This window comes from Grampus griseus (genome assembly GCF_964374135.1).
Source record: "Grampus griseus genome assembly, chromosome: 6".
In the NCBI taxonomy this organism is placed as follows: domain Eukaryota; kingdom Metazoa; phylum Chordata; class Mammalia; order Artiodactyla; family Delphinidae; genus Grampus; species Grampus griseus.
Window position 1 is genome coordinate 42,457,018 of NC_139000.1, and position 19,012 is coordinate 42,476,029.

General features: G+C 41.5%; 1 protein-coding gene across 1 annotated transcript in view; it reads left to right on the forward strand.

The window, feature by feature from the left end:
* Nucleotides 1-5,802, forward strand: part of GNA14 (G protein subunit alpha 14) — a 155,246-nt gene extending 149,444 nt beyond the window's left edge. Inside the window, exons 5-7 of the mRNA XM_082656229.1 lie at nucleotides 950-1,079; nucleotides 3,624-3,777; nucleotides 4,780-5,802. Coding sequence (XP_082512355.1) covers nucleotides 950-1,079; nucleotides 3,624-3,777; nucleotides 4,780-4,970 — 475 coding nt within the window. The 3' untranslated portion in view covers nucleotides 4,971-5,802. The remainder of the gene's footprint in view (nucleotides 1-949; nucleotides 1,080-3,623; nucleotides 3,778-4,779) is intronic.
* Nucleotides 5,803-19,012: the final 13,210 nt, after the last annotated feature.

The window sequence follows — 19,012 nt, forward strand, 5'->3', positions numbered from 1 at the left end:
CGTAAGTACAGTCCTGCCGTGTCCAGGTCCTGTCTGTACCCCACCTGCATCTCAGTGCTTCTGGAGCACTGTCATGTTGGGGGAGCCCTCTGATCGAGCCCCTTGATATTCTGCATCTCTGCAAGCACATGCCCTATGCCTGTGTGTCCATAAGTTTATCCAAACCTTTTCAGAATCAACTGCTGCTTGCAACTTCCAAAACCTGACTCTGGTCCACAGATGTAATTCTCTTTAGCCCACTTGACGTTTAAAAACATTTTTGAGCCAATATTTATAAAGACTGGGCTATTTTGCTTAAAACATTTGCTATCTCTTGGTAAGTTGGGGGATAGTTTCTCTTGAAAAGTTGGAGGATCTGGTCCAAGAGCGAGGCTGTGTCTTTGTCCAGCTGCAGTTGCTGCAGTGGTGTAGCAGCCATCCCTTTAGACAGGGCCCAGCACTCTTGAAGTACATGCTTTTCTACTCTAGAGAGGCCCCTTGGACTCATTTCCATAAGCTGGTGGCGTCCAGCTAATGCAGAAAGGATTTGTAGAGTAACTGGAGGAGCCAGTGAAACAAGAAGGGGGAGGGCTGGAAGGAAGCCCAGTGGTCCTGAAGCCTGCCTACCTGCATTTCTCTCTTTTGTGTCTGGTGTCCTGGCACTCTGGTGGTTAGGGCAGTGCCCAAGTGGATGCTTGAGCCTTCTGCCTGGACTGTTGCAGCAGCTTCCTAACCAGTGTCTCCAAGCAGGCTCCACCTGAGTGACCTCGGCACACATCTTTAGTAACTTCTCTTACATTCTGTGCCTCCTTTGCTAGGAAACATCCAGTGGTTCCTCATTGCCTAAAGTAGCAGTGCTCAAACATTTTAATCTTAGGATCCCTTTTTATTCTTAAAAATTACTGAGGACCCTAAAGAGTGTGATTTCCATGTCCTTTTCCCCAAAGAGTCATATGTTTCTGTTGAACAGGATGGTGGATGTTGGTGGCCAACGATCTGAAAGACGGAAATGGATTCACTGCTTTGAGAGTGTCACCTCCATTATTTTTTTGGTTGCTCTGAGTGAATACGACCAGGTCCTCGCTGAGTGTGACAATGAGGTATGCTGGGTGAGGAATTCAGTTAGCTGCGGAAGACAGAAACCTATTTCTGCAGTTTGCAAGAAGCCAGCCAGCTCTGGCATTAGACCCTATCCCTTAGGTTAAATCGCCTCGCTCTGCAAAGTGAAGTCTGTGGGCTAACAGCACAGGCGTCACCTGGGTGCTTGTTAGAAATGCACACCTTCTGAATCAACCCAGACCGAATAAATCAGGATCTTTAAGATCCCAGGTAATTTGAGAATCACTAACCTAGAATCCTGGTTCTGAAACTCAGGCGTACACTAAAATCCCCAAGGGACCTTAAAGAAAAACCTGGCGGCTGGGGCCAACCCCCAGAGATTAATTTAATTGGCGCTGTGTGTGGCCTGAGCTTGGGGATCTAATCTAATGCACTACAAAGGGTAGAGCCACTCAAAACCATGGGTCTCAGCCTTGGCTGCATATTAAAAAAAAAAAAAAAGAATCTTTAGGACCCTACAGTAGAGATTCCTATTTCCTGCTTTTGAGTTGGGGGTATCTTCACTAAGCCCCCTGGGGATGTTAATATACAGCCAAAGTTGAACAACACTATTTCTAATAAACTTCATCTGAGAACAGGCTTCCCAGCCTCCATGGCCCATGGCACTCCACATTAGGTCCCTAGCTGAGTTGGCATGGGGAGTGTTGCCATATGCTTGGAGCTGTCCTGGGCCCGCCTGGGATAGCATCTGCCCTTTGCTTTCCCTGGAAGGGACTTGCTCAGGGCAGCTGGGACTGATCCACCCCAGTCAGGCATTCAGTGTCCTCTGTAGAGTGGCCATGACGCTGGCTGGGGGAGCTCTGTTAGCTGGATCTGCCTGGAAAGTGAGGGGAACCGTTGCAGACACTTCTTTGTGAGGTTGGGGGGTATTTTCTGTGTGATAACCATTGTCTTTTCCCCGACCCTTTGCACAAGACCTCTTGACCTTTTACAGTAGAAATATCTCTTGCTTGTAGGGCACGAAAGTAAATCAATAAAGAATTATTTCCAGGATTAGGCCATAATTATGAACAGATTCTATCTGGTATTTATTGAGAGCAGACATTTCTCTGAGGAGCACAGTTACATTAGCTTATTAGTGGAGGATTAGCCCATTTACTAGTGTCACTGTGCAAAGAAGAATAGAAATCTTGGCGGCTGCCCAGCTCTTCCAGTGGAGAGATTTTTTTAAAAAAGTGAAGGTATTGAGTTACCAATATGAAAAATTAGCTCCAAATTTGTCTCAGGAATTACCTAGGACATTTCTCAGGAAACTCAAAGGATTAGTCAGGTGTGCCAGGGGTAAGTACCTTACCCTGATGTGCCTAGAAATTAAATATTTTCTCCTCTCTGAAAAATCCTAGGTATCTGGGGAAAAAAATCCTAGGTTGCCACTCCAGCCTTTTCCATCCTAGTTGCAGACATGTGTTGCATCCACGCACTATGCCGTAGAGGAATTGTTTTTTCATATGTTGTATTTTCTTGGAGATCATTATTGGTAAGATTATAATAAATTTTAAAGAAGCTTTAAAAACAAGTGAGATGTTACCTTTCTGGTAGTAAATTCCAGAATTGATCTCCAGAAACGTACTGAGTAGGGTAATGGGCCCAGGAGTTGGGAGTTGTAGGAATAGAAATTTAGGGCGTGTCCCTCTGGAGCCGGTGCACTGGGCTTTCGTGTTTCTCAGTCTAAAGGAAGGAAGGAAAGTGTTTCTTTCCTCTTAGAAATACTTGAGAGCGGAATGCTAGCCAGAACAATTATTTGTCACCAGATAAGATTTGTAGGTGCCCTGTCTGCTCTCCATAAATTAGGATCACTTAATATTTTCTTGCCGGTGTCTAATGGCCAGAAATGATTACTGTCCTTCTGCATAGCTTCCACTAGGTTGTACTATTATACAGTCTTGGAAAAGTACTTAAATTTTGTGAACGATAGTATGCTCACCTATAAAACGGGGATCCGTTCCCCTTGGGGAGCTCGCTTGTGTTACACACGTGTCAAGCATGGTGCAGGGCAGGTGCTCAGGAGCGTTAGTTCCCTTCTCTGCCAGCGTCCAGCATTCCTAAGGGCGGTGGCCCTGCCGGAAGAGCCTTCCTTCCTCTCATTGTCACCGGCCTCCTGACACCCAGCCTGGAAGCCCACACCCAATTAAAGTGTGTCTCAGGTCGGTCTGCACCTCTGAACTGCCCCAACTTGGTAATCCCAGTAGTTATACACAGAAAACTTCCCGTCAGCTATGGGTTTGAACCTGCTTTTTCCAAGTTGCACAGAAGCCTTTCTTATATCCTTATGTGTTTTGGGGTCAGAGAAGAGTTTGGGTGCTACAGGAGAGGAGATCCGGAAGGGGGTGATTAATGAGAGGGTGGGGACCAGGGAAATAGCGGCTGGAGACCCCACTTGGTCAGCAGCCTCAGCAAGGACAGCAACCTGGAGACGGCAGCTGGGTAAGAGGAGGACAGATGGGTGGAGCCAGTGATTTGGTATGTTGTTCCCGAAGCGTTGCTTTTCTTTCTAATTTATCCTAAGTCTCTTGTTTTTCACTTAGAACCGCATGGAGGAAAGCAAAGCCTTATTTAAAACCATCATCACCTACCCCTGGTTTCTGAACTCATCGGTGATTTTGTTTTTAAACAAGAAGGATCTTTTGGAGGAGAAAATCATGTACTCTCATCTAATTAGCTATTTCCCAGAATACACCGGTAAGTAAGTGTCCATCTTGCTGCCCTGGCCTCCCTGGCATCAGTTCAGAGTTCTCAGCATGGCTCGCAGGGGCCTCCCTGATCTGCCTCTAATGGACTTTCTCCCCATTCCTCACCTCTGAATGGAAGCTCCAGTTGAATCACCATGTGTTTTCACCTCAGCACCTCCGCACACGCCTCTCCCAATGCCTGGAATACACTGCCAGCTCCTTTGCTAACTCCACTTTGTTCTCTGAGACCCGGCTCAGGCACTTCCCCCTTTGGGAAGTCCACCCCGCCTCATGCTCCCTTGGGGGCCTGGGCTTGCCTTGCTCTCTCTCGGCCTTCAGCTCTCACCCCAGTCAGATCCTGAGGGCAGAGACTGGGCCTGACTCACCTTTGCACTTCCAGGGCTAGTCAGAGCACCTGGCACTTCTGATGTGTAAGGTGAAGTGTGGCAGCCCTTTACCAGACGCAGGGTAGACGCTGAAGGTGTCTATATGACCTATCCAAGGCAGGAGACTTTATGCCCTATTGCTAATTATTTCTGGTGTAGAACCGTTACCAAATTTGACATTGATATTTAGAGGAGTAGTGTTTAAGCACTCTCCTTTTTCCCTTTATTCTCCACGTTGCCATGTAGTATACGGCTCTCAAGCTTTAGAGTCAGACTTGGGTGACTAGTTATGTTAGTCCCCATATTCTTTCTCTTTGCTCTCCTAGTTCACTTAAGAATTACCTCTTCAAAAGTGGTCCAAATCAGAAAATTAAATTAGGTCATTTTTCAACAAATCTCCTTAAAGTATGATTTTTAGATACCAGGGGACACTTTAAAATACTCTTTTGCAGGTTAATAATAAGGTATAATAAAAATAGTGTCCCAGGTAAATGAGTCTCTAGAGAGAAGATGGCTCAAAGGAGGATTCCAAATAAGAACAAGAGTGCATTGAAAATGATTTTGGGAGGACGTGGTGGTGAGTTGGGATCTTTCTTTTTTCTTCCTCTAACTGCCCTCATGACTAGGACCAAAGCAAGATGTCAAAGCTGCCAGAGACTTTATCCTGAAGCTCTATCAAGATCAGAATCCCGACAAAGAGAAAGTCATCTATTCCCACTTCACATGCGCTACAGACACAGAGAATATCCGCTTCGTGTTTGCTGCTGTGAAAGACACAATTCTACAACTAAACCTGAGGGAATTCAACCTAGTTTGAAAGCTGCTGCCCACTCCTTACCCAGGCCAGCAAACCGGATTTGCAAGCTCCTCGTGTTTTTATTTGTAAGTGCTTCTGACCTCGCCCGGCCCAGCCCAGAGGTGGCACCAAGTCCATCCTGCAGGCCACAGGGACGGGGATGGGTGATGGAGCTTGTAAGATATTTGAGTTTAGCAAAACTTTTTCAAAGTCTTTATTCCCAAATTGTTTTTACATTTCTTTTCTTGACTTTAGGCTGTAAGATTTTTGTGTAATTTTTGAAGTTGATATTTTATAGAATTTTTAAGAACCACTGTGATTTACGATTTTGTTTTTTTTAATTGAAGTGTGTGTAAGAATAGCCGTTAAAAAAAAAAACCACATAACAGAGGACTCAATTTATAGGTCATGCTTTGAGACCTCTAGGATTATCCTTTTTTTAACTAAATCTTGTAATTGAGTGTTTTTCTCTCTTCATGCTGAAGTATAACATGCAAGCAGAGACATTTTTTTAAAAACAGATGGTTCTTCTTTGTGTTAACTTTCTAAGGCAAATTAATGACAGTATCAGTACCTCTAATTTAGTTTTGCCACAATTTGATCACTACGGAACCAAAGCTGACATAAGAAGATAAATGGGCTCTAGATAGTATATATGTTGTATTGGTGGAAAATGTGTGTGTGTGTGTGTAAAAATTCCAGTGTAAATGAGCAGGTCTTATAAACTTATGAAATAAGTTTAAAAACCCAACCTGTTTAACAAATGTAATTGTAAGCCCTGCCAAAGGTCTGATGCCCACCACAGATTTGCTGTTTGACCCATGTGTGCTGTGCCTTTCTGAGGCAGCTAAGAATATACCATTTTTCCATTAGCATTGGACTATGTTGTGTTTCCTTGAGCTCATGGTTGATTGATTGATAGTTATGCTCCTAAAAAGAAGAATGCTGTGACTTTAATAGTTAATAACTCCTTAGAGGGGAGGAAAACTAATTTTACCTCCACCCTTCTAGGTTCCTGGCTGAGACCCCCACCCCTGTAATATAAGATTAACAGGAGAAAAGTAACAGAAGTCTAACAAACACCATTTATACCTCCTGTATACATGGGAGCTACCCTGGAAAACTGAGTTTAACTCCCCTGAAATGGCCCAAGCCATCACCTTAATTACCTTCTTCAGCTAAAGACACAAGAAAGATGGAGGAGGAGGGAAGGTCAGTTATGGGAGGTTAACAGGAACAGGTAAAGCACAGTAGAAAAGGGTAAGGTTGTTTGTTTTGCAGAATTAAGTTGGGCACCTTCCCCATTGATAAAGAGTTTCTTGTCATTTAGAGTCACCCTTCTCTTCTAGGTACAGAGAGGGAGACACGCTTAAAATGGAGAGTTCCCTTATAAATGTAAATTTCCCTAACAATAGGTTTTCCGAGCTTTTCCTGTGTCTGTCGTTTCTTAAAAATAATCACCAAAAAGCACATGAACAGATGCTAAATCAAAACTACAATGAGGTATCACTTCACACCAGTCAGAATGGCCATCATCAAAAAATCTACAAACAATAAATGCTGGAGAGGGTGTAGAGAAAAGGGAACCCTCTTGCACTGTTGGTGGGAATGTAAATTGGTACAGCCACTATGGAGAGTCCTTAGAAAACTTAAAATAGTTACCATATGACCCAGCAATACCACTCCTGGGCATATATCCAGAGAAAACCATAATTCAAAAAGACACATGCACCCCAACGTTCACGGCAGCACTATTTACAATAGCCAAGACAGGGAAGCAACCTAAATGTCCATCGACAGAGGAATGGACAAAGAAGATGTACATATATACAATGGAATATTACTCAGCCATTAAAAAGAATGAAATAATGCCATTTGCAGGAACATGGATGGATCTAGAGATTATCATACTAAGTGAAGTCAGAAAGAGAAAGACAAATATATAATATCGCTTATATGTGGAATCTAAAAAAATGGTACAAATGAACTTATTTACAAAACAGAAATAGACTCACAGATGTAGAAAACAAACATGGTTACCAAGTGAGGGGGAGGGATTAAATTGGGAGATTGGTATTGATACATATACAGTACTATATATAAAATAGATAACTAATAGGAACCTACTCTATAGCACAGGGAACTCCACTCAATACTCTGTAATGCCCTATTTGGGAAAAGAATCTAACAACTAAACTAACAATAGTCAGCTCAAAGTAATCCTTATACTGAAGAAGCAAATTTTGGGGTGGCATATTCTGTTCCTCTTCAGTCCTGCCTTTGAAAGCTCAATGAGGGACTTCCCTGGTGGTCCAGTGGGTAAGACTCCATGCTCCCAATGCAGGGGGTCCAGGTTCAATTCCTGGTCAGGGAGCTGGATCCCACACGCATGCCACAACTAAGAAGCCCACATGCTGCAACTAAAGATCCTGCATGCCACAACAAAGATCCCCCATGCTGCAATGTCCCAATGCAGGGGGCCAAGGTTCAATCCTTGGTCGGGGAACTAGATCCCACATGCATGCCGCAACTAAGAAGTCCACATGCCACAACGAAGAGCCGGCACAGCCAAAGTAAATAAATAAATAAATAAATAAATAAATATTTTTTAAAAGTTCAATTAAGTTTCACAGTCTAGAAGCTAGGTTGGTAAGAGTGCTCTATTATTTCATTGAACCAACCTCTTAATCTCGAGGACAGGTCAGCTCAGTTAAACAGTTGTGTCTCATTTCAGGAGCTGGTGTTGCAGGCGGGATCCCGAAGTTAGCCTTATACGGTGCGAGCAATTGGGTATTAATAAGAGGCATGTCTATGGAAACAAGAGAAAAACAAAAGTTAGTGGTTGGGTCAAATTATAAACTCAGCCTGAGTCCCGAAGGCTGCCAGTCAGATTTCTAGATGTTGGGGTTGAAGCGTCTTCTGCAATTTGAATTTGTCTGATGTCATCGGATGTTCAGATAAACTTCCTGAGTGGTCCACACAGCAACAGGCACAAAGATGATCTAAACGTGAGCCGCTGGGGTCACTTCTCTGAACTTTATGTCAGTCCATTCACATTCAGTTTGCAGGGCTTTGGGAAATAACTTTTGCAAAAGCACAACAATAACGTTCATAAATGACAAAAGACTTAAAAACAGCCATGGTTAAAGATATAATGAGCCTTTGTTATAATGCAATTGACAAGGAAATATGTTTATGTCTGTGACATACATTTTAAGATAATACTAGAATTACAAGTGATAATATTATATCAGGACATGTCAGATTTCTAGGAACTTCATACAATTTGTTCTTAGTGATTCCAAGTCAAAAGAGTGGAAGAAAATTGGAAACGTTAGTTTGAAGAGATATAGCCAGATTACTTGAGGAAAGTAGGATCTAGTCCAGTTTACAGGAAAATAATGAAACTTCAGACAGTTAACAGGACTAGAACCTGATATCCACAAGGGTATATTATTTACGGAAGCATCATTTTTCTCTCTACAATCAGCCACATTTTTACCAAAGGAGAAGATTTCCATTCCAACTGAGATGGAAATAACATTACTGTGTTCTGGAGCTTTGGGGTTTAGTACAATTTATCTTTGTAAAGTCTGTATAAAGCATTCAGCAAAGGCCTTCGAATGCTCTCCTTGAGTGTACAATTCAACCTTGGACCAGTTCACTCTTGCTTCTGTCATCCTCTGAACACTAACCTCCACTGATCCATTTCCTGATCATTTGCAGGAGAGCCTGGGAGAAATTCTGGTCATCTGTTTCCTTGGTTGGGAGTGGGGGGGGGGGTCCACTAGGGGGCTGTCTGGCTTCTCTGATAACTGCAGTATAATTATGGGTGGGAAGAATACCCCCGAGCATCCAGTCAAGGTCCTTGTGAGTGAGGTTGTGAATGGCCACTGATCTTTCTAACTCTAAATCTGGTAGGATCTTCTGAAAGTGCAGGCAAAAGGGGCTTTGTAATTTTACCTTGTTAAGAGTCCCTAAAGCTAGACACCATACTCCTTTGTGTCCTCTTTTCAATTTGATCTTTCCATAGGTACTAATAAGACAATTCCTTAGAATGAGAATTTTTTCCCAATTTTATAAGTTTCCAATTGGAAATTTTTTTTCCAATTTTATAAAAGTTTTTCCAGTTCAAAAGATCCATCATCTTGCCATTGATGAGGAGGATCTTCAATGGTATATTAATCTCAATAGCAACTCAAACCAGTACGGCTCTTTATGGCTTAACCGTGGATGCAAGAGGTGTCCCCTAGGACAGTGCAAAAGCCTGACCCTCATAATGTCAAGAAAGTTCACTCCCAGAGTTAGCCTAAGAAAGCAAAGACCTTCTTTGTCACAGGTGGTAGGAATGGTGTACTGAAAACAATCTCTCATGTTTTCTGTGAGAACATGAAACACCTCCAGTCACAAACCTGCTAATCTGTAATACCAGGCAAGACACTACTGGAATGGGGCTTTTCCACCACTAACAAGACAACAGAGGTTGAGACGCCAAAGGCCCCTTATGGACTAGGACCCCTTAAGACAAACTCCCCGGAGAGCTGGCACAGTGGGACAAAGAGAATGTGTTTCGAGTTGCCATCCTATAGTGGCTGCCGGACACAGGCTGATACTAGCACCTTCCAGCTGGTGATGAGAGAGTTTTCTTACTAGTCAAAAAGCCAAGCTCTCAAGACAAAGAACAAGATGAAAGGAAAACCTTATCTGACCTGTGGTTCTCCTCCTTATGACAAATGACACAAAAGACAGAGACAACATAAGACCATCTATGGAAGGGAAAGGATGACCATCTATGGAAGGGAAAGGATCAACAGAAAACAAGAGTGCTTATAACAAAATCTTTACCAGTCTTTATGCTCAAGGAACTAATTCACACAAATATTTTCTTCTGTGAATCTAAATTTGGAAAGAATAAGGTGAAATTTCCCCTTCCTCTCTCTACTGGGCCCTATAGACAGAGATCCGAGAGAGGTGACTTTGGTAAGAATTCTTACCCTTTGCTGGCTTCTGCCAGTTTTCCAGGTTCCTATCTTCAGGCTCCAGAAGAAGTACAGTGTTTCAGCAGATCCCATCACGGGTCACCAAACTGTCAGTGAGGAAAAAAAATTTTCCCTCTACCATTCTAGGTTGTTGGCTGAGACCCCGCCCCTGTAATAAAAGACAGATTAACAGGAGAAAAACAAATAGAAAACAAATAACATGTATACATCCTGTATACATGGGGGAGACCCTGGAAAACTAACTCCCTCAAATAGCCCAAGCCATCATCTTAAATTCCTTTTTCAGCTAAAGATACAAGAAAAATGTTGGGAGGTGGAGAAGGCCAGTTATGGGAAGTTACTAGGAAAAACACAGTAAACAGAGTAAGGTTGTTATGCAGATTTAAGTTGAGTATCTTCTCCACTGATAAGAGTTTCTTGTGATTTAGAATCATCCTTCTCTTCCTGGCACAGATTAGAAGACACACTTACAAATAAAAATTTCTCTTATAAATGTAAATGTCTCCTACAAATGAGTAACTTCTACTAGATTTTTAGAGCTTTTCTTTTGTCTGTTTCTTAAAAATAATCCGCTCAAAATAATCCTTATGCCAAAGAGGCATATTTTGGGATGGCATGTTCTGCGCCCCTTCATCCTCCTTTTTGAGGCAAGTCTATTCATCATCGCACTGAGGTTCCCTTAGTAGCTGGCTCAGTAAAGCAGAAGCAGAATCACCTGGGAAGTGCAGAGTGCTTCAAATCAAAGGCCCAAGATGGTTTTGTTTCTGTTTTTTATTTGAAGGTGTGTACACACATATAAATACACATACACACGTAAGCACATCGTTCAGAGATTTAAGATGTGACGTGTTTTATCACCAGTCTACAAAATGTACCCAGATTAGTTACATATGTTATGGAACAATCAGCATTCCTGTAACTGCAATAAGCCTTTATCAGCCACTAAGGATAGTCAGGTTCTCATTCTGTTGGAACACTTCCAAGTGTGAATCTATTGAAGAAGAGAAGAACAGCTATGCTGGAAAAGACAGAAATTAAGCTTATGAGAAGCTAGTGATACTACAATAGTAATATTAAGCTAACTTCACTCAAGAAATGAAGGCAAAAGCAACAGTTTTTGTGAAACCTGACAACGATATTAAAATTTTATCTAGAACAGTAACAGTCCAGGAATAGCCAAGACAATTTTGCACAAGAAAACAAAGAACGGGAGACATGGAAGCAGGTGCCAATCGCTGCCCCTGCTGTCCCGGGAGTGCATGGGCTGCCACCACCACTAAGAAACACGGGAGCACGTGCCAGTTGCTGCCCCCACTATCCCGGGGGCATGGGGGCCACTGCTGCCACTGGAAGACCCATGAACAGGGGCTGACTGCTGCCTCCACCGTACTGGGAGCACACACAGGTCACCGCACCCACACACCCCATATAATCAAACCCCATACCCACTGGGTAGGTGACCCACAAACTGGAAAATAATTATGTCACAGAGGTTCTCCCACAGGAGAGTTCTGAGCCCCACGTCAGGCTCCCCAGCCGGAGGGTCCAGCATCAGGAGGAGGAGTCCCCAGAGCATTTAGCTTTGAAGGCCAGTGGGGCTTGAGTGCAGGAGCTCCACAGGACTGAGGGAAACAGAGACTCCACTCTTGGAGGGCACACACAAGTTTTCACGTGCACGGGGACCCAGCACAAAGCAGTGACTTCATAGGAGACTGGACTAGACATACCTGCGGGTATTGGAGGGTCTCCTGAAGAGGTGGGGGTTGATTGTGGCTCTCTCTGTGCGAGGACACCTGTGGTGAAGGACCCAGGGAATATTGATTGGTGTGAGCTCTCCCAGAGGTCACCATTTTGGCACCAAGAAGTGGGCCCCACCCTACAGCCTGCAGGCTCCAGTGCTGGGAGGCCTCAGGCCAAACAACCAGCAGTCGTGGGGTGGGGAGACATAGCCCCACCCATCAGCAGACAGGCAGCCTGAAGTTGTACTGAGCTCACAGCCACCTCTAAACACACTCCTTGACACATTTCTGCCCACCAGAGGGACAAGACCCACATCCATGCACCAGTGGGCAGGTGCCAGTCCCTCCCACCAGGAAGCCTGCACAAGCCCCTAGATCAATCTCACCCACTGGGGGGGCAGACACCAGAAGCAAGAGGAACTACAATCCTGCAGCCTGAGGAAAGGAGACCAAAAACACAGAAAGTTAGACAAAATGAAATGGCAGAGAAACATATTCCAGACAAGCGAACAAGATAAAACCCCGGAAGAACAACTAAGTGAATTGGAGATAGGCAATCTATTTGAAAAACAATTCAAGGTAATGATAGTAAAGATGACCCAAGATCTTGGAAAAAGAATGGAGGCACAGACCAAGGAGATACAAGAAATGTTTAACAAAGAGCTAGAAGATTTAAAGAACAAACAGATGAACAATACAATAATTGAAATGAAAAATACACTAGAATGAATCAATAGCAGAATAAGTGAGACAGAAGAACAAATAAGTGAGCTGAAAGAGTGGTGGGAATCACTGCCACAGAACAGAATAAAGAAAGAAGAATGAAAAGAAATGAGGACAGTCTAAGAGACTTCTGGGACAACATTAAACACACCAACATTCCCATTACAGGGGTCCCGGAAGAGAAGAGAGAGAGAAAGGACCTGAGAAAACATTTGAAGAGATTATAACTAAAAACTTCCCTAACATGGGAAAGGGAATACTCACTCAAGTCCACGAAGTGCAGAGTCCCATACAGGATAAACCCAAGGAGGAACATGTCGAGACACATATATTAGTAAAACTGACAAAAATTAAAAACAAAGAGAAAATGTTAAAAGCAACAAGGGAAAAGCAACAAATAAGAAACAAGGGAATCCCCATAAGGTTATCAGCTGATTTTTTCAGCAGAAACCCTGCAGGCCAGAAGGGAGTAGCACTATGTATTTAAGTGATACAAGGGAAAAACCTACAACCAAGAGTACTCTACCCAGCAAGGCTCTTGTTCAGATTTGACAGAGAAATGAAAAGCTTTACAGACAATCAAAAGCTAATAGAATTCAGCACCACCAAACCAGCTTTACAACAAATGCTAAAGGAACTTCTCTAGGCAGAAAAGGCCACAACTAGAAACAAGAAAATTACGAATGGGAAAGCTCACCAGTAAAGGCAAACATACAGTAAACGTAGGAAATCATTTACACACAAATTTATCAAAACCAGCAATCCTGAGGAGAGTACAAATGCAGGGTACTGGAAATGCATTTGATATTAAGAGACCAGCAACTTAAAACAATCTTGTTTATATACAGAGTGCTATATCAAAACCTCATGGGAACAGCAAACCAAAAACCTGCAATAGATACACATACAAAAAAGAAAAAGCAATCCAAACACAACACAAAAGATAGTCACCAAATCACAAGGAAAAAAAAAGAGGAAGGGAAGAAAAAAGACCTACAAAAACAAATCCAAAACAATTAACAAGATGGCAATAAGAACATACATATGATAATTACTTCAAAGGAAAATGGATTAAATGCTCCAACCAAAAGACACAGGCTGGCTGAATGGACATGAAAACAAGACCTGTATATACAGTGTCCACTAGAGACCCACTTTAGATCTAGGGACATATACAGACTGAAAGCAAGGGGATGGATAAAGGTATTCCATGCAAATGGAAATCAAAAGAAAGCTGGAGTAGCAATACTCATATCAGACAAAATCGACTTTAAAATGAAGATTTATAAGAGACAAAGAAGGACACTGCATAATGATAAAGGGATCAATCCAAGAGATCTAACACTTGTAAATATACATGTGCCCAACATAGGAGCACCCCAATATATAAGGCAAATGCTAACAGCCATAAAAGGAGAAATCAACAGTAACACAATAAAACTGGGAGACTTTAACACCCCACTTACATCAATGAACATCATCCAGATAGAAAATCAGTAAGGAAACACAGGCCTTAAATGACACATTAGACCAAGGGGATTAACTGATATTTACAGAACATTCCATCCAAAAGCAGCAGAATACACCTTCTTCTCAAGTGCACATGGAACGTTCTCCAGGATAGATCACATTCTGGGCCACATAGCAAGCACTGAGTAAATTTAAGAAAACTGAAATCATATCAAGCAACTTTCCCGACCACAACACTATGAGATTAGAAATCAATCACAAGAAAAAAACTGTAAAAAACACCAACATGGGGCTTCCCTGGTGGTGCAATGGTTGAAAGTCCGCCTGTTGATGCAGGGGACACGGGTTCATGCCCCGGTCCTGGAAGACCCCACATGCCGCGGAGTGGCTGGGCCCGTGAGCCATGGCCGCTGAGCCTGCGCGTCCGGAGCCTGTGCTCCGCAACAGGAGAGGCCACAACAGTGAGGGGCCTTCGTACCGGAAAAGAAAAAAAAACAACAAAAAACCCACTAACATGTGGAGGCTAAACAATATGTTACTAAACCACCAATGGACCACTGAAGAAATCAAAGAGGAAATCAAAAAACACTAGAGACAAATGACAATGAAAATACCACACTCTAAAACCTATGGGATGCAGCAAAAGCAGTTCTAAGAGGGAAGTTTATAGCAATAAAATCTTACCTCAGGAAACAAGAAAAATCTCAAACAACCTAACTTTACACCTAAAGCAACTAGAGAAAGAACAACAAACAGAACCCAAAGTTAGCAGAAGGAAAGAAATCATGAAGATCAGAGCAGAAATAAATGAAATAAAGAAGAAGAAAACAATAGAAAGGTCAATGAAACTAAAAGCTGGTTCTTCAAAAAGATAAACAAAATTGATAAACCTTTAGCCAGACTCATAAAAAAAGGGAGAGGGCTCAAATCAATAAAATTAGAAATGAAAAGAAGTGACAACTGAAACTACAGAAATTCAAAGGATCATAAGAGACTACTACAAGCAACAATATGCCAATAAAATGGACAACCTGGAAGAAATGGACAAATTCTTAGAAAGCTACAAACTTCCAAGACTGAACCAGGAAGAAATAGAAAACATGAACAGACCAATCACAAGTACTGAAATTGAAACTGTGATTTAAAAAACTTCCAACAGACAGAAGTCCAGGACCAGATGGCTTCACAGGTGAATTCTGTCAAACATTTAGAGAAGAGTTAACACCTGCACTTCTGAAACTCTTCCAAAGAATTTCAGAGGAAGGAACACTCCCAAACTCACTCTATGAGGCCACCATCACCTTGATACCAAAACCAAGCAAAGATACCACAAAAAAAGAAAATTACAGGCCAACATCTCTGATGAACATAGATGCAAAAATCCTCAGCAAAATACTAGCAAACCAAATCCAACAATACATTAAAAGGATCATACACCATGATCAAGTGGGGTTTATCCCAGGGATGCAAGAATTCTTCATTATCCACAAATCAATCAGTGTTATATACCACATTAATAGACTGAAAAATAAGAGCCATATGATCATTTCAGTGGATGTAAAAAAACCTTTTGACAAAACTCAACACCCATTTATGATAAAAACTCTCCAGAATGTGGGCATAGAGGGAACCTACCTCAACATAATAAAGACCATATATGCCAAGCCCACAGCTAACATTATTCTCAATGGTGAAAATCTGAAAGCATTTCCTCTAAGATCAGGAACTAGACAAGGATATCCACTCTTGCCACTTTTATTCAACATAGTTTTGGAAGTCCTAGGCACGGCAATCAGAGAAGAAAAGGAAATAAAAGGAATCCAAATTGGAAAAGAAGTAAATTTGTCTCTGTTTGCAGATGACATGATACTATACATAGAAAATCCTAAAGATGCTATCAGAAAACTACTAGAACTCATCAATGAATTTAGTGAAGTTGCAGGATACAAAATTAATACACAGAAATATTTTGTATTCCTATACACTAACAATGAAAGAGCAGAAAGAAATTAAAGAAACAGTCCCATTTACCATCACATCAAAAAGAATAAAATACATAGAAATAAACCTACCTAAGGAGGCAAAAGACCTGTACTCTGAAAACTATAAGACGTTGATGAAAGAAATCGAAGATGCTATAAACAGATGGAAAGATACACCATGTTCTTAGATTGGAAGAATCAATATTGTCAAAATGACTGTACCACCCAAGACAATCTACAGATTCAATGCAATCCCTATCAAATTACCAATAGCATTTTTCACAGAACTAGAACAAAAAAATTTTAATTTGCATGGAAACACAAAAGACCCCGAATAGCGAAAGTAATCCTCAGAAAGAAATATGGAGCTGGAGGATTCAGACTCCCTGACTTCAGGCTATACTGCAAAGCTACACTAATCAAAACAGTATGGTACTGGCACAAAAACAGAAATCAGATCAATGGAACAGGATAGAAAGCCCAGAAATAAACCGATGCACCTATGGTCAATCTACGACAAAGGAGGCAAGAATATACAATGGAGAAAAGACAGTCTTTTCAATAAGTGGTGCTGGGAAAACCAGACAGCTACATGTAAAAGAATGAAATTAGAACATTCTCTAGTACCATACACAAAAATAAACTCAAAATGGATTAAAGACCTAAATGTAAGGTCAGACACTATAAAACTCTTAGAGGAAAACATAGGCACAACACTCTGACATAAATCTCAGCAAGATCTTTTTCGTTCCACCTCCCAGAGTAATGAAAATAAAAACAAAATGAAAATAAAAATAAACAAATGGGATCTAACTAAACTCAAAAGCCTTTGCACAGCAAAGGAAACCACACGCAAAATGAAAAGTCAACCTACAGAATGGGAAAGAATATTTGCAAACGAAGCAACCAACAAGGGCTTCATCTCCAAAATATACAAACAGCTCATGCAGCTCTATATCAAAAAACAAACAACCCAATCAAAAAATGGCAAAAGATCTAAACAGACATTTCTCCAAAGAAATGTCATACAGATGGCCAACCAACACATGAAAAGATGCTCAACATCACTAACTATTAGAGAAATGCAAATCAAAACTACAATGAGGTATCACCTCACACGGGTCAGAATGGCCATCATCAAAAAGTCTCCAAGGACTTCCCTGGTGGCACAGTGGTTGAGTGTCCGCCTGCCAGTGCAGGGGATACAGGTTCAGGCCCTTGTCCAGGAGAATCCCACATGCTGCAGAGTGGCTGGCCCCACGCGCCACGGCTACTGAGCCTGCACTCTGGAGCCCACGAGCCACAACTGCTGAGCCCGCCTGCCACAACTGCTGAGGCCTGCTTGCCTAGAGCCAGTGCTCTGCAGCGAGAGGGGATGCTGCGATGAGGGGGCCGCGCACCGCAGCGGGGAGTGGCCCCCGCTCGCCACAGCTAGAGAGAGCCTGTGCACTGCGGCAAAGGACCCAATGCAGTCAAAAATAAATAAATAAAATAAATAAATTTATTAAAAAAAAAAAAAACTCTCCGAACAACAAATGCCGAAGAGGGTGTGGAGGAAAGGGAACCTTCCTACATTGTTGGTGGGACTCTAAAACTGGTACAACCACTATGGAGAACCGTATGGAAGTTCCCTAAAAATCTAAAAGTAGAACTACCATAGGATCCAGCAATCCTACTCCTGGACATATATCCAGAGAAAACCATAATTTGAAAAGATACATGCACCCCAATGTTCATAGCAGCACTATTTACAATAGCCAAGACATGGAATCAACCTAAATTTCCACTGACAGAGGAATGGATAAAGAAGATATGGTACATATATACAATGGAATATTACTCAGCCATAAAAAAGAATGAAGCAATGCCATTTGCAGCAACATAGATGGACCTAAAGATTATCATACTAAGTGAAGTAAGTCAGACAGAGAAAGACAAATATCAGTTGATATTACTTGTATGTGGAATCTAAAAAAAAAAAATACAAATGAATTTATTTACAAAACAGAAACAGACTCAGAGTCTTCAAAAACAAACCTATGGTTAGTTACCAAAGGGTAAAGTGGGAGGGAGGGATAAATTAGGAGTTTGGTATTGACATATACACCCTACTATATATAAAATAGATAATCAATAAGGATCAACTGTATAGCACACAGAACTCTACTCAATATTCTGTAATAACCTATATGGGAAAAGGATCTGAGAAAGAATGGATATGTGTATAACTGAATCCCTTAGCTGTATACCTGAAACACAACATTGTAAATCAACTATACTTCAATATAAAATAAAAATTTAAAAAACTGAATTACTATGTTGTATACCTGAGACTCATATAATATTGTAAATCAACTATATTCTAATAAAAAAAAAGATCAATCAATAGACTGAAAAAACCAGAACAAAAAACAAACCCAAAAGAATGGAGAAGTAGCTCTCAAAGATATCTAGAAATGTAACAAACAAAAAGCAAAACGAGCCGGGGTGGGGGGTGGACACCATGCTCTCAAGGTAAGGAGCTGCTTCAGATCATCCAATTAAGTGAAAAGGGCTCAAGAGACTCAGTAACCAGAGGAATTAAACAATGAGGAATTTTGTTTTTAGGCACTTTCTAGCACTGAGTTATTATTTTTATCTTTGGCTGACAAAGCATATAAGAAAATGGCTTTGAATCACTTCTAATTGCAGAGGGCTGTTGAATAAATTAACAAAAGGTAGTAATATAATATTTTCTTAACTCATGGAAAGGCTGAACTCTCCATATTAGAAGACAGATATTACTTATCTCTGCTAATATTAATTCTGCAAGTAGAAAATTCTCTCCTAGCCCTTCTTTCAAAATATACTCATTACTTACCTCGGAAATGAGCCATTTGAAGTCTTCTGATGTTGGGAGGCACAGTCTTGGTGCTTAAGAATTTACTAGATATTACCACTCAACCTCTTAGTCAGCACTGATCATGCTAGGCTGGAATGCTGTCAGCTTTGACTGCAAAATTAGGACCTTGGGCAATCTGATAGTTATCTACATTTATTTAGAACCCACAGAGGGCAGAGTTTAGATAGGTAAGGGAAGGCTTATTGGTAATGTTTCTAGTTCTATCCAGTAACTAAAGACAGAGGCAGACTGAAGATCAGAAATCTTT